This window comes from Leguminivora glycinivorella, chromosome 13 (assembly GCF_023078275.1).
Source record: "Leguminivora glycinivorella isolate SPB_JAAS2020 chromosome 13, LegGlyc_1.1, whole genome shotgun sequence".
NCBI lineage: Eukaryota > Metazoa > Arthropoda > Insecta > Lepidoptera > Tortricidae > Leguminivora > Leguminivora glycinivorella.
Genome location: NC_062983.1, coordinates 18529347 through 18549051, shown reverse-complemented (window position 1 = coordinate 18549051; position 19705 = coordinate 18529347). Strand labels below are relative to the sequence as shown.

At 37.9% G+C, this 19705-nt stretch overlaps 4 protein-coding genes across 6 annotated transcripts in view; 2 read left to right on the top strand and 2 right to left on the bottom strand.

The window, feature by feature from the left end:
* The window catches only part of LOC125232612 (ecdysteroid-phosphate phosphatase), a 30321-nt gene extending 27176 nt beyond the window's left edge, over positions 1–3145 (bottom strand). Inside the window, exons 1-4 of one of the 3 annotated variants that reach the window (XM_048138345.1) lie at positions 2940–3145; positions 2631–2871; positions 2341–2536; positions 1069–1158 (exon numbers count right to left, since the gene is read on the bottom strand). In XM_048138345.1, coding sequence (XP_047994302.1) covers positions 1069–1158; positions 2341–2536; positions 2631–2871; positions 2940–3088 — 676 coding nt within the window. In that variant the 5' untranslated portion in view covers positions 3089–3145. The remainder of the gene's footprint in view (positions 1–1068; positions 1159–2340; positions 2537–2630; positions 2872–2939) is intronic. The other 2 variants (XM_048138346.1, XM_048138347.1) reach the window with 2 other exon arrangements.
* Positions 3146–5424: 2279 nt separating this feature from the next.
* On the top strand, positions 5425–8422 carry LOC125232800 (H/ACA ribonucleoprotein complex subunit 3). Its single transcript, XM_048138580.1, has 3 exons — positions 5425–5596; positions 5681–5723; positions 8178–8422. Exons 1-3 carry the CDS (start codon positions 5543–5545, stop codon positions 8273–8275), a joined length of 195 nt encoding a protein of 64 aa, XP_047994537.1. The 5' UTR covers positions 5425–5542; the 3' UTR covers positions 8276–8422.
* Positions 8423–13627: 5205 nt separating this feature from the next.
* LOC125232526 (anaphase-promoting complex subunit 2) lies at positions 13628–16180 on the top strand. Its single transcript, XM_048138232.1, is given in 2 exon segments — positions 13628–14708; positions 14711–16180. Coding segments are annotated over 2 exon segments (2328 nt in total). The 5' UTR covers positions 13628–13822; the 3' UTR covers positions 16153–16180.
* Positions 16181–18987: 2807 nt separating this feature from the next.
* Positions 18988–19705, bottom strand: part of LOC125232433 (probable Rho GTPase-activating protein CG5521) — a 36529-nt gene continuing 35811 nt past the window's right edge. Inside the window, 1 exon segment of the mRNA XM_048138091.1 lies at positions 18988–19149. Coding sequence (XP_047994048.1) covers positions 19125–19149 — 25 coding nt within the window. The 3' untranslated portion in view covers positions 18988–19124.

Below are 19705 nucleotides of genomic sequence, written 5' to 3'. Positions count from 1 at the left end.
TTCCGATTCGGTAAACTCTAGGTTTGACCACGGTGACCGTAAAATGTTTGTTATCCTCGGTCGGTATGCCTGCATCGCTGCATTACTTTTAGCTGGCCGCCGTCAACGCCGCCACCAATCACGCAGTGACGTGGTTACGCCGTAGCTGCCACTTCTACTATTAAGGTGCCCACTGACGAACGATTCGCCGGACGGCAACGGCCTGTCAGTTAGAACTGTTAGAAGTGTAAAGTGACAGCGCCGCCAAACGGACTGATCGTCAGTGAGCACTTTTACAATTTCTTTAGGTTCCAATGAGGGCGTTTAGGAGAGGCTTCTGTCGCAAGTTAGTTACACCAGCCCGGTCTGATTTGCTGACATAACCTCAATCTAGCGATTCATACAGCGTGACATAAAACTGTAGAATATAATAAAATAAAACAGTTTTTCCATACCAAAATTGCTCAGAATTTTATGTCAAAAATATGACGCTTATGACGCAAAAATAGTACCTTGTGGAATCCATTATCTCGTACAATGTCATGTTGCACTGTAAAGTGTTGATATTTTAAACATTTACCAGTCACCATGTTAAAACCTTCCTTTATTCAATAATTCAGGGTTTCACCGACGGGTACCACAAGTTTTTTCAGCTTTTTTGAACATATCATTAACATGGGTTAATGATATGTTATTTATCTAAAAAGTATTCTTTAAAATGGAATTCTTAAATATCTAAATGTGACTTTAAACTAGGACACTAAAGCAAAGTAATAAATAATACAAATGAAATGATGATAAAACATGCAGTATGCATGCTTTCAACAATAAAATTAATACTTAGCCAAATCAGCCCCGGCAGACAAATATTCTCATAACACTTTAAGATATTGAGATTGTTAAGGCTGATTTGGCTAAATAACATGATTTATTATTATAATAGTTCTGTTGTAGCATAATGAGAACATGTTTTATTTACCTTAACAAGAACATGCAGGCTCCTCTACCACCTTCTAGTTTACTGATAAATAAAAGGATGAAATTAAATAAATAAAATACAAGCAGTCTAAAGTAAGGGTCTACTCTTACATTTAATTGGTTTCTCTTGGGGCATTGTGCACCAGGGGAAGCAAGTCCCGAGGGCATCCAAATGTTCATATGTATCCATGGATACACCCACTGTATGGAAACAATTTGTGCTTAGTATATTATATAACTTACTGTAGGTATATAATGGAAGATTCTAACTGCAGACATATTGTAAATTTTATTCAAATATAGGATTGATAATAGTAGGAACAGGGTGTTAAAAATGTATAGATTTATTCCTTTGACAAGTTCTGGCTTTAAAATGGGAGTTCAGTTTATATATACAAATAGCAAACAATACAGTATTAAGGAGACCTAGCTACTTTCCAACACCAAATTAATTCTTCTCAGTCCAAAATCTTGCAGTTGTTGGCAAAACTTTTAACAGCATTTTTTATTTTTCAAAATTGCTCTGCTTATTAAACAAATAATTAAATATCATAAGGTAATTTTTAAGTGTCAAAATATTGTTTTATAAGCAGGATATAAGACTAGGAGCTTTATTACCAACAGCTGATATACAACGTGTTTCCGGTATCACTCAAAACGTCAGACACCCCAACTGATTTTTATTTTTTTCAACTCATCTAGAGTATTCGTATTTAAATCTGATGTTTACTTTTTTTTTTAATTGAATTTTTATTTTTCTGTACAGCTCTACTCGACTTTTAACTCTACGCTCAATAAAATAATTGCTAACTACCATCATACACCTTCAAACTATTTATTTGTGAACGTTACTGCAACGACATAAGGTTGACCAATATACAGCTAAGATGTCACTCTAAAACACTTTAAAGCTTTGTCACAGTAAACTTCAAATTGGACAGGTAATCGCGGTAAGCAAATTTAAACCCAACATTCAAAATGACAAGGTTGTAATTAGGTACGAGTTCAATTTGTTATGACTTATGATAAACATTAAAATTAAACTGACAAACAACGTCAAACTCGTAACGGAAAAAGTATCGTCCAAGTAACCAGCCAGTATTAATACCCCTAAATACTGAAAAAGGTAAGCAACCTCTAGCAATGCGATATACACAATGTCGCATAACGAATACAATAGAATGGGCACGTAAAAAATAACTAATAATACAAATTAAACAAAAAATATTACCCCCATCAAGATATAGCTCAATCGATTCTACTCTCGATTCAGAACAAACTGTTTTCAGGTTTTTAGTGTTAAGTGAAACATGGTGTATAAATCCAAACCCTAAAGGAAGGATAAATTAAATAAACATACTAATAAGTAAAATAAAAACTTACACAAGGACGAAACTTGCTTGACATACTGCACGGCAATCTTCTTTAAATACTCAGCATGTTCCTCGGACACAAATAGTCCCATGAAGTTCTGCGAGATGTAAGGGTCCAGTTTCAGCGGGCAGCCTGGGGGATCCCCCACTGTTTCTATAACAGTTTTTACTGCTTTAGCCAGTTGCAGGGAGGTCTCATCAGGCGCCTGAAGAACATTATATATGAACATTATTATAATTATTCATGAAAACAAGAAACAGTTTATCTAGATTTCTGATTTAAGTTGGATGCCTACCTACCTTAAAAAATGAAATTAGTGTAATATGAGGGGGGAAATTGTGAGCTCCATTCCACCCTCCCAACTTTTTAGACTTGGCCCAAAAGTCATGCAGTTGCGTGAGCAGCGCCCCCGTCGGGTTTGCATAAAGAATGTACTCCCTAGGCTCGTCCGCGTCGATGTAAGTGTCATTTACATGCGTCAGCAACCAATCTGACGCCAGCTGTACGCTGCGATTCCCTGTAGCAGCTAAAGCCTTCAATCTACAACAAACAAACAACTTCACTAACTCATAATAACAAAGAAAACCAACGTATATAACTTTACTTACGCCCGGTGTCTTGGAAAACCCATCTGTAGAAGTATTTGAAGCGGCGATGCATCCTGTTTAGAAGGTTTACTGGTAGGCGAATTTTTCCTTGGTGGAATATTAGCCATAGTTCTTATCTGGTTTCGCAGACTAAACCAAACACGCTTCATAAAAACAGCACAGGATGAAAACAACGTATACCGTACGCAAAAAGCGTCGGTTGTTTAGAAAAGTAATGTCAGACGTCAGTGTCAAACTGACAGCTGGTGTAAAAAAAAATATAGGTATGTTCTAAAACAAGCGTGGATTAAATCCTTGGACTAAAATCCATATAAAGGGATTAATTAATTCAATTGAAAATAATAGCTTTTTATGTACCATACATGCATAATAAGTCCGCGTGGATATTAATACTACTCTTTGGCGTGGGTCTCTGGGCTCTGCTCTGCTCTGTGGTAAAAACTTTAAAAAATTAAAAAAAAGTATTGACTCATGGAGAATAGAGGTAAGGAGGACAATCTGTCGAAGTAGAACAGTCGTAAAAATGACCAGCTGAGTGAGGCCTATTAATTGCAGTTACAAATCTCTCCGGTAGGAGCGCATGTCTCGCTCAATACTCAGAGACGTGACATGACATGACATTAGACGTTCTTTACTCTAGACTGATTTCGTCGGACTGAGCAAGTCAAGACGTAGTCCCGTGGTAGTGCGCTGGCTTCGTATGCGGATGTTCTCAGGTTCGATCCTGACAGCGATTTTTTTTGTTTTTTGATTTTTTTTTAGTATTTTAATTTTCTCAATACTAAACAAAATATTTTTGGATATTAAAAAAATAAAATGATTGAGGAAAAAATACTGTAGAAAAAAATAAAAATTGGTTGTCTGTAAAGTCGGTTTACGGACGGTAGTTTAACGTGATAACGTCAAACATTACAGTAGTATAGACAGGGGTGGTCAGAGTATAGCAAAAGGGGCCCGATTCTGGAACTTTTTTCACGTTTATATTATTAAATTAAAACGGGACTTAATCGCGTAAAACTTACGTTTTATATTTAACCCGACGTTTCGGACATGACATTACGTCCGTGGTCACGGGTAGACTGGCTGGGAGTTGTATCAACATCTTCTAGCTGTACGAGTTTTTCGAACTACCCGCACTTGATTGTCATCAGTCACTTTTACGCTAGGGTTGCCACTCTGCCTACATACAACACTCACGACATCCGATGGTATGAGACGGGAAGTTTTCTCACGTTTACACTTGCTAATCACTGGATTCCACGAAGATGAAATCCCTTGCCCTTCATTTTGATTGAAATTACGATGTTTCCTGATTTCAATCGCTTCACGTACTTTCCTGCTATAGTAAAGACGTTCAGTTGAAAGGACTTTGGGATTATGCAGTTCAATCCAGTGGTTCGGTCCTGACTCTAGCAAATAAAACGTAAGTTTTACGCGATTAAGTCCCGTTTTAATTTAATAATATGAGTGAAGATCGTGTTAGTTTAAATCAATATATTTTTTCACGTTTTTTTGTTCTTATTTGAAAGAATGCATTAAAATAAGCATCTTTTATAAATTAAAGTTTTTTTAAAAACCTACTAATTTAGGAGTTAGAGTTGTGCAAAGTTGCAAAATTTTCCCGTAGCATTACTAAGGCGCCAGAGACAAAGCGATATCGACGGAGCCCCGCTTACGCGGGGCTTCTATTCTGTACAGTTTGGCCTCCGGCCGTTTGAAGATACCTAACGAACCTAACCTATACCTATATAAAAGTCGTCATTTTGTATCCTAGACCGTTTGCGAGACACGCGTTAATTTTATTTAAGTGCTAGTGCCATTTACTAATCTTAGAACCCTAATATCTCAGTAAATATTAATGGAAAAGAAAAAGTTTATGTAACAAAACATCCTTATTTAAACGTGTTCTATATGATTTATCACTATTAACATAGGTTATATTGGTAAAAAAAATCATCGTAAATTTTCTAAGTCTCTGGCGCCTTAGTAAATACTATGGGAAAATTCGCAACTTCGTACTGCTCTAACTCCTAAATAAGTAGGTTTTTCAAGCAACTTCATTCTATAAAAGATGCTTATTTTAATGCAAAAATAATAAATGAAAATTTTTAACAAAAATTTTCTAAGTCCTAAAATCGGGCCCCTTTTGCTTATACCCCAACCGTCCATACACAAACCACTTGCTCTTGCTTGGTGGCCTTGAGGAACGGGACAATGACGTCATCTTTTTCGTGCATGCAGCCCGTAGTAACGAGTTATTAGACGTTATCACGTCAAAAAGCTCTCATCAGGATTTGAACCCGGGACCTCTTGCTCCGTAGGTGGGATCACTACCGAGAAGGCTAAGAGATTGTCAAACCGTTATGCACCTGCGATTGCAGCGCCATCTATCTTTTCTTTAATATGTGCACTTCTGATACATAAAGAGGTTGCTCCTTTTCTTCTTCTTTCTTCATGTATTGACTTGACAAGTTGACATTGTCAGATTTGTCAGATTGTCCAAGATTGTCACGTTTGTTGTGCGTCATAGTTGTGCGAGTGCGCGTAAACTGCTAAATTAAGAGTTATTGCAAGATATAAACTCGAAACCTTAATCCGCAACAATGTATCTGAGATATTTCTTAAACGAACAAGGAGAAAGACAGTATACTCTGGCGGTATGTGGTGCTTTTAACAATAACACAACATAACCTAACTTTCTCTGCATGTGTTTAGTATGTTAATATTTATGCAATTTACAGACGCTGGACCCTACTGGAAAGCCAACCCTATCTGCCCACCCAGGTAAAAACAAGTCACTTAATTCTTTCGATGCTTAACGTAAATGGATGGTTCTAAACCTAGCTGCTAAATAAGAGTTAGGAACCTTACTCTGAAAAATCCTTCTTCTTCTAAGTTTTTATGGAAATCTACTCTTTAGTTTCTTTATTTTACAGGGTAAATTGATTTTAAACAATTTAAAAGTCTCTGTCCATATCTTATTCCAAATTTCTGGCTGTCAAAATTAATACATTAGCACAGTATAATAAAGAGTACTATCGTACAGTATGGCCACTCCCGCTCCCCGCTGAAAGTGCCGCCCACCCCCTCGCGGTTACCTCACAGTTACCGCCTGTCAAAAATTCGAACAGTCGACCTGTCATATTTCACTCATACAAGCATAGTACGCCTTCACCTACACGAGCTAACACTGTGTGCTAGGAATGCGCCTCTTTCAATATATTTGATCGCCAGTGTCCGAGGTGTTTTTTGTACATTAGTTTTAATATGATTCTGCACAGAAAAAAAATGCATTTATTTTACATCACATCATAGTACAAACTAGAGATGGGCCGAATATTCGGTAAATATTCGGTATTCGGCATATTCGGCAAGTTTTTCAATGTTCGTATTCAGCCGAATAATTTGGTTGCATTGCCGAATATTTAATATTAGTTGTCAAAGCGGACCCTAGGCTCCCATGAGCCGTGGCAAATGCCGGGATAACGCAAGGAGGATGATCTGGATGATTGCCAAATATTTACCGAATAAACAAAGTAAATAACTAATGAAGATCTTACATATTCCATTGGATACCTAATAAGCTCCTATTTTAGTAGCTTTCTAAGGAACTACTATAAAGAGATAATTACCTATGCATCAAAATGTGAATATAATTGTTTTGTAAAAAAATTAAAAAACCGTAGTTTAAGAGTTGAGAAGAGTTCAGAGTTGTTTAAACTAAGTTTTAGTTATCCACTAAATCATAAAAACATAGTTGTAGTAACATATGTAACCATTATCAATCATTTAATAGTTTTAACCCGTGGTTCGGCCGAATGTTCGGTTCGGTAAGAGCTGAACCAAATGTTCGGGCGAATATTCGTATTCGGCAAAGTCCATATTCGGCCCATCTCTAGTACAAACCCTCTAAATTCCAAAATAGAGCTGATGCTGAACCCTGGCTTTTCCCAGGGGAACGCGGGTTTGGAGTAACATAGGCAAGCGCTGTTTTCTTCACCGGACTTGTCTTGGTGAGTACTTGTGTGAGCAGTAACCAAGGTAGAGCTGATGCTGAACCCTGAATATTCCTAGGGGAACGCGGGTTTGAGTAACATAGGCAAGCGCTGTTTTCGTCATCGGACTTGTCTTGATGAGTACTTGAGTGAGCAGTAACCAAGGTAGAGCTGATGCTGAACCCTGGCTATTCCTAAGGGAACTCGGGTTTCGTGCAACATAAGCAAACGCTGTTTTCGTCATCGGACTTATCTTGATGAGTACTTGAGTGAGCAGTAACCAAGGTAGAGCTGATGCTGAACCCTGGCTTTTCCCTGGGGAACGCGGGTTTGGTGTAACATAGGCAAGCGCTGTTTTCGTCATCGGACTTGTTTTGATGAGTACTTGAGTGAGCAGTAACCAGGGTAGAGCTGATGCTGAACTCTGGCTATTCCTAGGGGAACTCGGGTTTCGTGCAACATAGGCAAACGCTGTTTTCGTCATCGGATTTGTCTTGATGAGTACTTGAGTCAGCAGTAACGAAGGTAGAGCTGATGCTGAACCCTGGCTATTCCTAGGGGAACTCGGGTTTCGTGCAACATAGGTAAACGCTGTTTTTGTCAGCGGACTTGTCTTGATGAGTTCTGGTAAAGCTGATATTGAACTCTGGCTGTACCTAGGGGAACTTAGGTTTGGTGCAACATAGACAAACCCGGTTTCCGTTATAGGCCCTGCCTTTATGAGGACTTGGGTGCGCAGTACCCAAGCCAGTGCTGTAGCTGAGACCTGGTGGTACCTAGGGGAACTCAGGTTCGGTGCAATATAAATAAACGCTGTTTTCTGTTCATAGTATGTTTCGTGTAAAATATCTTAGACTCGTCTTTATGACTGCTACTTGGTTGAGTTGAGTAGTACCATAGAATCTGTCAAACTATTTCTGTTGATTGTTGTGAATTCTATGAAGATCGTTTGAAACAGAAAATAGTTACCGCAGTCTATGGACGCTTGGAACTCCAGTATTCTCTTTATTCCCTGTGTTACTATTAGTGAAATCGACTGTACTTAATTTTGATATTCAAATGGATATACATACGTATTTTTTTAGACATAAATAAAGTGTTTTATGTATGGCAAATTAATAAATTTGTTCTAACTACTTGATGTTAATATTCACTTCTGGTAGGATTTTTGTTCAGTTAATATTATGTTTTATGCCTAACTTGACATTGCATGAAAACCAATAATAATTGTTTCTTTTTTCAGCACGATTTTCTCCCGAAGACAAGTATTCAAGACAAAGGATTATAATCAAGAAGAGATTTGGCCTCCTTATAACACAACAACCTGAACCAATCCACTAATTTAGCAGTATAAGTTAGGTTTACATTATTCTCAAGCAATTGTTTACATGTCCATTTTATTTTTCTACAGGGTTCCTTGTTTTGGAAAACTGCAGTGTAAAGTCAAAATGCAATTTATGATAAGGAAATAAACTTTTAAAACAAAAACCTATAATTTGTTCTGTAGTAAGTATACTTATCCCAAATTGCTTGCAAGTTGTCCACAACTTGTTCATTGATTAAAACACCATTTCCTTTTAAACACTGATGTATGGTCAAATAAATAAGTATGTAAGGCTGTATGTCAAGTATGCTGGCAAAGCTGTTATCAATGCGTAGTGATTAAATGATCTTTGCAGGGATCATTTTATTAGAATGAAAACTCAATAAAAAAAAACCGGCCAAGTGCGAGTCGGACTCGCCCACCGAGGGTTCCGTACAAACTTTCTTTCAAACTACCTAGTAAAAATAATCTCATATTTTCATATAACTCTAATGACTTGACTAGAAGACAAAAGTATAGGCACTAATGAGTATTATTGTGTATAGCGCCATCTCCCGGTCAATTTGCTAACTAATTTGCGCGACCTGGTTTTTCAGGGATAATTCTTTATAATGTTAACCGATTTAAACAGTTTTTACTTTATTGGACAGAATCTGAAAAGTTTTTTGTGAATAAAAAAAAAGTATTCAAAATACAAACACGATTATATTTTTCCTGTAATATTTAGCATAAAACCAATGTTTACTAAAATTTTCATAATTTTTCGTTGGTAAACTTCGGAGATAAGGGGGGGGGAACGGTATTTTTTTTACATTTTCCTTCAAAATTCATTTTTTTTCCACAACAAAAAAATTATAAAAAATAGCTTATTTACGTTCAATTTGAGCTCTTTCCAACGATACCCCACTTGACCTATAACTTGAAATTTACAGTTTGCCCCCCTTTCATTTTGGCCATTTTCTACAATTAAAATTAATATATTTAAAAAAATTATACTTTCTATTTGTAGAGGTTTACAATGTTCACAACTATTCCAAATTTCAAGTTGATAGCATTAGTAGTTCTCGAGATATTTAGGAATGTGACAGACGGACAGAGTCGCACCATAAGGGTTCCTGTTGTACCTTTTTGGTACGGAACCCTAAAAATGAGACAAAAAGGTATAACCATTTTTAGCTCAGGATAGGGCCAATTACGTGTTTCCTCGGAGGGTGGATCTAATGAACCCTGATACCATAAAAGTGGGAGGCGTTCAGAAACAAAAAGAAGCTGACAAAATTATACTTTTAATGTTACGTTTTTATTTCTACAAATTTCATTTCACATAACGTATACTGTTGAAATCGTCAAATCATTTAACGATATGTAACTTTCGTCGTATCATCATCGGCCTCCAAGTCTCTAACAGACTATTCAAGCAGTGTCAGGTAGAGCAACAACGTTTTTCGTGGCTGTGTAAGCCAATACGGAAGCGGCAAACATGACCACAACTCTGGCAGGTGTAGTGTGCCCGTGGCGAAGAGGTATCGCGCTGACAACGCTTGGCTCGCTTACTTGCGAGTGACGCAAACCAAGCATTGTCGTGGATTGTACGTCCATCAAACACCAATTTGCGCCATTTGTCTCTTATCTTCGGCAAACTCTTCCCATTTGTGGACCGGGATGTTGAAGGCGTGCATGTCTTGCTTGGCGCAATCTTTATGTCGTAGCATTGGCCGGCCGACGCTTCTCTTGGCATCAGCTATGGCACCAAGCAAGACACGCCGCGGCAAACGAGAGGATTGCATGCGATCAGCGCCGGCCCGTGCACTCGATCAGGGTATAGAGAGTTTGAGTTTCGGCGCCCTTGGGAAGAAGTCTCACTACGTAGGAAAATAAATCGCGAGCATAGCGAGCGCGAAATTATTTTCATAGTAATGCCGTAATTTGAAGATTAACGCAATACCGAATTTATGGATTTCATCATACAGAGTGCGAAAGGGACAAATGCTTGAACTTTCGTAGTCGCACCCTAATATAGTTACGTGTGAAATAACAAGCAAAATGGAGCACTATAGTGGCCAACTCAGGAAGGCAGATTCGGAATTTGTCCAAAGTAAAAGAGAAGATAGTTATAAATAGTAAGCGCAAGCGAAGCGAGCGCGATTTTTTTTTCCTATTGACTCAATTAATTATTCCCCGGCAGCGGGAAATCCGCGAACTTTCAAGCTTTCATCGTCTGCAGAGCTGCGGTCTTTGACATATTTTGGGGTATTTTGACTTCACAGGGCGCCTATGTTCCCGCCTTATATTTCGCCATTACTATTATTTTTATAATAGATTAACTGCGGACTCGATCGTCACCGTGGGGATGCCCATTTCGGTAATTTTGCCACTAAGTGATCTGGTTGCTTTGAAATTCGCTCACCATCTGCTGTGACCACAAACTACTAAGAAGATACTACGCTGTGACTCACAAAATTGCGCCTCTCTGAGACGTTTTGCATCTTTGGTTTTATGAGGAACTCCGCTTTGGACTATCGGGTAGACTCATATTTTTGCATTTGGATAGCGACGTAACTTTGCCGTTCGCCGCACAACAACGTGGTTCGTCAAGGGCTAGAATCCTCCTTTTACCGGAATCGAAACTCCTTACCCTTCCAAGTCTGTACATATATGAGGCAGCTGTATTTGTAAAACAAAATTTAGAACTCTTTCCGCCATTTAAGCTAGGAACACACTACGCGGACGTCCGTCGTGAATCGACCGCGGACGGGAATCTGGACAATGACATTACACATAACCGTGCAAACTATCGGTCGACGGACGCGGACGTGGCCTTGAGCGCACGGACGTCCGATCGAAATCTGGCTCTCTGGATGTTTTGTTCCGTGCACACTGATAGGTCGCGGTCGTTTTACGACGGACGTCCGCGTAGTATGTTCCTAGCTTCAATAACTTGATGAATAGAGCACTCAGACAATACCAAATGGCAGTACCACCATGTAAGCTAAAAATAAGAAGAAAACCGGCCAAGTGCGAGTCGGGCTCGCGCACAAAGGGTTCCGTAGCAGCAAATATTAATAAACCAATAACTTAACCAAAATTACAGTTAAATCAACCTATCTCAAAAACTATAAGAGATACTTTGATCAAACCAAAAATCGTTGAAAGAGTTAATTAGCATGCATCACCTCTATTTTTTTTAGAATTTTATACCCCGTAGTTATAAAAATAGAGGGGGGGGGACATACTTTTTACGACTTTGAGAGCTGATATCTCAAAAACCGTTCACTTTAAGAAAAATGTTTTTTAGAAAACTTTATATCATTTTAAAAGACCTTTCCATTGATACCCCACACGGGTATGTACATCGAAAAAAAATTTTCATCCCTCAGTTACATGTATGGGGGCCCCACCCCCAATTCTTTTTTTTACTATTTAGTGTCATAATTTTGTAGCGGTTCATACAACACATATTCCCATCAAATTTCATCACTGTAGTACTTATAGTTTCCGAGTAAATCGGCTGTGACAGACGGACAGACGGACAGACGGACAGACGGACATGACGAAACTATAAGGGTTCCGTTTTTGCCATTTTGGCTACGGAACCCTAAAAAGTGCATACTATATGTGTATAAGAATTTTCAATCACATTCCCGCCGCTATTAAGACACTTTCCGATGCCGAGTTTAAGAACAAGTTTAAAAACATATTATGTAATACATGCTTCTACACGATTGACGAATATTTTAATTATAAGTTTTAGTTGATAACATTTGAAATTTACATCCTTTGACATTCAATACTAAGTATAAATTTATGATTTAAATATAATTGTAAGCTTAAGCCTGTGTGGTGACGGGTTAAGAATTTCACCACCCCCTTTCTTCCCGTGGGTGTCGTAGAAGGCGACTATGGGATATGGGTTAAATTGTGGCGTAGGCGAGAGGCTGGCAACCTGTCACTGCAATGTCACAGTTTCGTTTTCTTTCAACCCCTTATTTGCCAAGAGTGACACTGAAGCTTTAGTAGTTTCATGTGTTCTGCTTACCCTTTTATGGGATACAGGCGTGATTGTATGTATGTATGTATGTATGTAAATATAATTGTAACGATAACATGCACGCCTTTCAACATTTATTATATAGCACTAAGCATTCGGTGTTTTTAGTCTAAATATCTGGGCAACCGAGCGAAGCTCGGTTCTGTTTCGTATCCTTGACATGTGTCGCCATCTAGTTCAAAAATGAATAGTACCTACATCGAGCGAAAGAATTCTCAGCCTTAACAACACAACTACTCCACACGAGATGGCGCGCATTTCGCCACAAAAACTCAAATAGTGTATTTTCTATTCGTTTTAGCCATGTTTTAGCCTTGACCTGTGTCGCCATCTAGTGTTTGCAATAAATAGTACTTACATCGACCGAAAGAATTCTGTCTTAACAGTACAACTACTGCACACGAGATGGCGCGCGAAGAAAAACGCATGAAAACTCGAAAATTCGCGTTTTCCGGGACCTAAGGATAAGTTAGACCGATTTTTCACCCCCAAAAACCCCCACATAACAAATTTCTGCGAAATCGTTAGAGCGGTTTCCGAGATCGTCAGTGTAAATAAATATATATATAAATAAATAAATAAATAAATATACAAGAATTGCTCGTTTAAAAGTATAAGATATCTTAGTTTGTAAGGAAGACATTGCATGTACGCAATTAATATTCACATACATAGCTTTAACATGTAGTGCCCTGTGGCAGAGCATATTAAGGATCTCCAATGTAAACACTTTATAACATCTACTGTAACGCACCATATGTTCTTGTGAATAAACTTTCATTCATTCATTCATTCATTTACGGCGCCCTAGCCACAGCGCCCTTATGAATGGCAATGTGGTGCAACTTTCCTCTAATCTGAATGAAAAATCTAGATTTTCAATAGGTGGATTCATTTCCGACTCCTCTAGCCATTTTGTGATATGTGTGCGCCCACGCAACGTATAATTTTTTGTATGGATCTTTCCACATTCTCGATTTTGGCGCCCCCTTACCATGTGGCGCCTAGAGCGGCCGCTCCACTCGCTCTACCCTTAATCCGGCTCTGCTGGCACATGCCCCAGCCAGCGTAAGCGTCTCTGCTTTAACAGCGCAAAGAGGCTGGGCAGCTGAGCAATCTCATGCACCCTCTCGTTCGTTACTCTGTCCTTCCAGTATATGCCCAAAATGTTCCGGATGCAGCGCATGTGGAAAGCGTTAAGACGACGTTCGTGCTTGGAATACGATGTCCAGGTCTCAGCCCCGTACACGAGTATGCTCAGGATGCACGTCTGATAAACAACCATCTTTACGTTTTTTTACTGACAAAATATTAATATATGCCAAATTGTGCCAAATACTACATTTCCGTATCTATATGTGGTTGTATACGAACGTACTTTGAGTTCTGTCAAAGCTGTCACATTGACAGTTGAAACTACAAAAACGCTAAACTTTTAGCTTGGTTATTCGTTTTCTTGTGTGTTTTCAATTAAATTTAAGGATAATTATAGAGACTCTTAGAAATTGTAACTAAAATGGCTCATAAACGAGCAGAACTAAAAGTATATTGGAATAAAATAACCTACGCATATCCAATTCTCAACGACACATTATTTACCGACTGCACAAACGCTGAATATGATGAGATACAACAAATCATTATTGGTTTGGGTATTGCTGCTAGAATAAGAGATTTAGTATTGTTGCATACAGAGAAGTATGTTCGCCAACACATAACACCATCCTTCTGGTCAAAGTTTACTCTTGTGGAGGAGGAGGTGAAAGGATTCCAACTCTTCAAGTCAGCTGTGAATGACCTTTACGAGTCTGTCTCGAATTTTATGCCAATGTTGCGGCGACTGACCATCCTTAATAACAGTTGTTGTGATAACAAACCTATATTTGGAGAGAAAGATGTGGTTTTAGGCTTCAAACAGCTTATAAGGGCTACACTGCTGTCTCAACTGCCACTAGATTTCCAGGTGATCATAAATCATTTTTATAAAATGTCGTTTAATGTTTTTGATAATGAAAATGAGAGTTCTGACATGAGTGAAGATGTAACATGTGCAGGATGTTCAAATGAATATTCAGAATGCAATTGTGCTTATGTTGTAAAGGTATTTCATGACACAAACAGGAAATTGATGGAGTTGCAGCTATTGGAGCGGCTGACAGGGCAGGTGCTTACAAGCTTTATTCAGCTGAGAATAGACTCTCATATTCAGAAACTTTGTACTGGTACTGATGTCTCACATATTAGTGCACTGGAAAATTGGCTTGACACTACTGTGATGTCCTGGCTCACGAGGATATACTGCGCTGGATCTTCCAAGCCTCCTCCAGATGACAAAAATATACAGAATGCAATCCTGAAGTTCAAACAAAAGTTAAGCTACTACTTGTACCACAGTTATACTAAATTAGAATAGACCAACTGTTTAACATCATCATTATTGATTATCCAGACTCCCAGCCAGCTATAGACGATATAAAACTGTGTTTAAATAAGACAGACTTGAGGGCAACTTTGTGTAAGAAACTCCAAAGTGCATTAGAAACCAGATTGTTGCATCCCGGTGTGAACACTCCTGATATACTTACAGCCTATGTGTCTACTATTAGAGCTTTGCAGCACCTTGATCCAACTGGGGTTATTCTGGAGACAGTCACCAAACCTGTGAGAAATTATCTGCGGAACAGGGAGGACACAGTGAGGAGTGTAGTCAGCAGTCTCACTGAGGAGGGAGCGGGCAGTGAACTGGCTGAGGAATTAGCCAGGTTTGCAGCAGATGCTGATGGTGATCATGAAAAAGAAGAAGCCTGGGATGAATGGAATCCTGATCCAGTGGATGCTGATCCTAAAATTAATGCCAATGACAGGAAGGCAAGTGACATCATATCTATGCTGGTTAATGTCTATGGCAGCAAGGAATTATTTGTGAATGAATATAGGACGCTCCTAGCAGATAGACTATTGGCTCAAAATGTTATAAATACTGAGAAAGAAATAAGATACTTAGAATTACTCAAATTAAGATTTGGAGAGTCACAATTGCATTTCTGTGAAGTGATGCTGAAGGACATATCAGATTCAAAAAGGATTAATGCTTTGATACAGCAACATAGTAATTTTAAGGCTCTTAATGAGAAATTTACTTCTAATGCCATGATTCTCTCCGCTCAGTTCTGGCCGCCTTTTAAGGATGAAAATTTAGAACTGCCTGATGAGATCAAAAAACATTTTGAAGCTTATACAAAGACGTTTGAAGAATTAAAGGGAAGTAGGACATTGAGTTGGAAGCCACATCTTGGTAATGTAAATATAGAGATTGAAATTGGAGGTGAGAAAACTGACCTCATAGTTTCTCCATTTAATGCCACTCTCATAATGCACTTTCAAAATAAGCCTGAATGGTCCCTAGAAGAGTTGCATCAGGTCATGAAAGTGCCAATTACTGTTCTAAGGAGGAAAATAACATACTGGCAGTCTATGGGATTTATTACTGAGAAAAGTACTGACTTTTATGTGTTAGTAGATAGCTCAGATGCCAAGAAATCTCAAGTGTCAGCCAACCAAGTTCAAGAGATGATCTGTGAAGATGATGAGACAGAGAGCGTTATGGCATCCGCTCATGACCAGAGGGAAGGGGAGCTCCAAGTGTTCTGGTCCTACATTGTAGGCATGTTAACTAACTTAGACTCGCTGCCTTTGGACAGGATTCATCAGATGCTGAAAATGTTTGCATCTCAGGCTCCCGGCACTGAGTGCAGCCTGCAGGAGCTCAGACAGTTCTTGGATACTAAAGTCAGAACTCACCAGTTGGTGCTCCAAGGTGGCATGTACAAGTTACCAAAAACGTAATTAAAATACTATTTTATATTTATGGTAATGTGTTTTTGATTTTCTATCCTATGAATGAAAGAGACAAACAAGAGTTTAACAAAAACTTTATTTTTACATTGCGTTAAATATTAAAATTTTGGTTACCATACATAATGTCAGAACTTATTTTCTCTAAATTACGTGACATGAATTGAATTTGGGAATTCAATCATAATAATAAATTAGTAATAATTTTAACAGTGTAAAAACCACCACATTTTAAATAATGTAAATAACAATTTAAATTAATACTTAGTGATTTCAATACAATACATAAATCTTGTGTCAGTCTTAACATCTATAAAAATACTGATTAAAATTAGGTAAGTGGAAATAACATGGTGAGAGCAGACACTAAATATTTGAGATGGAATGCTTCAGGTAAAATCAAATATACATTAACTGAGGTTGGGTGAAGTAAATGCAAGTAACATGAAACAATGAAGTACATACAGGTTTACAGATAAATAAGCCGGATAATAGTTATTTGTTATACAAGGGTGCAAAGTTGTATTTTAACGCCGTGTGTGAATTGAAAAACGAGTAAGTAAAAGGATTCTATAGTTGAACCACGAGCGAAGCGAGTGGTTCGAGAATAGAATCCTGAACTTGCGAGTTTTTTAACACACGAGAACTAAAATACATCTGCACCCGAGTGTAACACAAAACTTTTCCCCTCACTATATCGAGGAAACTACAACGCAAAAAATGCGTTTATCACGGCTTTCAGTAGTTCCACAGGTGGTAAATCATCTTTATTACTAGATTCACCTACTTTTATCAATTTTAAAGCAGTTAATTTTACTCTATTCAAAGTCAAATTACTTTACCCACTAGTGGATAAAATGCGTTTTTACCCGCTGGTATTAAAGGACAAAACACGTGTTTCCGAGCTAGTGAGGGGAAAACAATATTTAGTCTTTAAATTTTAGCATTTCCAAATGATAAGGCAGGCTACCTAGTATGGAATGTAGTTCTAGACTTTTTGTAATAAAAGCACCAATGACAACATCTAATACAAAAATAGTAACATACCACGAATTATCTCATAAATAAGCTAGAAGTACAAAGCAATACATATTCTTAGAGATTAGTTAAAGTCGGGAAGCATAAGATGGTATTGGTAAAGTAGAAAGAGTTTCAAAACTCTTAGGACATAAAATAATTCAAATAACACAATATTACAATACATATCAGGCAAAGATCTTTGAGGCTACTCAAAGATTATCAGTGTTAGACGGCGGAGGTGAGGTTCGTTACTGAACATAATTTACAATAGTCCAAAAAGGTAAGACTTTAGAAGGAAATTACAATGGCTTTCAGTAGTGAGCCTACATTAAATTTACCTCTTTATGATTCAAATTTTATACACTGTATTTAATTAAAGTTTTAAGAAATTTCAACTGTGCCTTTTGATACTTCAGCAGAAAATGAGAAATTCTGCTAGCATTCTCATTATTACCAAACTGTAGACAATACAAAAAAAAACTATTTGCTTCATAATGCCTTTGAAAAGATAGATCATATATACGAGTAAGTTCCATAAATAACATGTAGTCTATAACATAACTTGCGTCACATATTTAACTAATGTGCAAATAAAAAGTAAAATTAGTAAACATAAATAATATATTCCTAGATTAGAAACGTTAAAGCTCTACAACTAGTGTACATTATATACAGAGAACGTCAATGGAATGTTAGATGTTTGTTAAATATAACGGATTTGAATACGAGAATAATATTTTACAAACATTAACACTACATATTTAAATGCGAGATACACTTCTTAAGCTTATAATTAATTAAGTACATGAAAAATTCATTAAGTCCGCAATACTACTAATCTCTTATTGGACGAATAAGATCACTAAAACGATTTTCAACTTTTAGTTTTAGACAAAATTTTCATTTTATCGTTTAATACCAATGATGATCTTGAGGCATGCATAATACAAACACTACTTGATTTAAGTGGCTCAACGACAGGGCCGTAGCACATGATGGCCGCGAGAGTATGTCGCCGCGAGATAGATGACACGTCTTCTTCTAACTGAAATGACATAAGGACGGGTACCATCTCGCGGCGACATACGTGTGCTACATAACTAGATTTGAACCACACAACGTGTGACATAACTTATCCGAAACTTTTATTAACTGAGTTTTCGAAGGTTACATAAGGCTTCTACAGAAGTTATAAGGCCTTTTTCTACGGCCCTGCTGAAGGCGACCAGATCAATCACATTCGCATTCTGATTTAATTTCTTACAGAAATCTCATCAAAATTGACACAAACGGGGAACCTTTTAAATCACAGCGATTTAAGGATAATATAATAGCAAAATAAATATATAATTTGTGCCAAAATCTCACAATACACTAGCAAATCGTCGTTACTTCGAAAATATCTATTATGTAACCTCTATGATTATAATATTTTAAAATAGATAATAAATACAAATTAAGCTCATACAATGGGTATGCACATCTCATTCTAACGAGATATACAGACTGTTTATACATCCCTGAGCTTATTTTCCTGTGTAGGTACTCAAAACGTCCTATCCTACAGTATGGAGACACAATTCTTTGAAGTAGTTATCAAACAGGCCTGAATTCTCACATGCAAGTTTCAGGCAGCTTTAACAATGTTACTTTCATTTAACCCTGTGGCCGAAGAGGTCAACAGTTGACCTCACCAGTTACTGGCGTGCGCGACTACAGCCCAATATCAACATCTGATAAGGTTCAGGGCAGGTGTGGTGTTTAAAAGAGTAGGTAAACTGATTTCAGCTTTTCAGTGACGATGAAGATTATGCATATGCATTTGGCCACATGCTCATTTAGAATGTGAAATCTATTAGAGAAGAATTCGAGTTCGTAAGAAGTATTATGTGTCGGTTTCATGCAAACGGCACAGAACGATCGGGCGGTGCAACGTGCAACAATTACAGGACAGGATATCGGGACACTCTGTTGAAGAAACGAAACAGTGTAAAAATAATTTATGCTCAGTTTTGTATCACTTTAGGCACAAGAACTGATTAAAATAAAGCAGTCGTTATAACATTGACATTTGACATGCTTCATTAAAGAAAGTTAGTACTTAATGTTATTTTTCAATAATTGCAGATGGAACATGAGAACATGTATTGTTAGAAAGTGTATGCAACAAAGTGTAGCCACTTTAAAGTTAAAAAGGTTACCGGCACCCGCTGCACTCATTTTTAAACGGCGGGAACAGTTAAGGTCGGGTCGCTAACAGTTTTATTACTGCCAACGGTCAAGTTAACGCTCGGTTATTATATCGATCGCAATACCAACGGGCAACGAGAGCTTCTACATTGTCGGTCGGTGCACAGAGATAGCGTCGGGACATCAGACCTTCTAGTTAAGAATACAATAGTCGACGCTCCGCGTTACGAGTATCATATAGTAGTAATCTCTCAATCGCTCTTCTTTACTGGTGCACCGGAGCCGGTCGCGTAACTTCCGCTACGGAGCGTCGAGCATCGTATCGGCGGCGCGC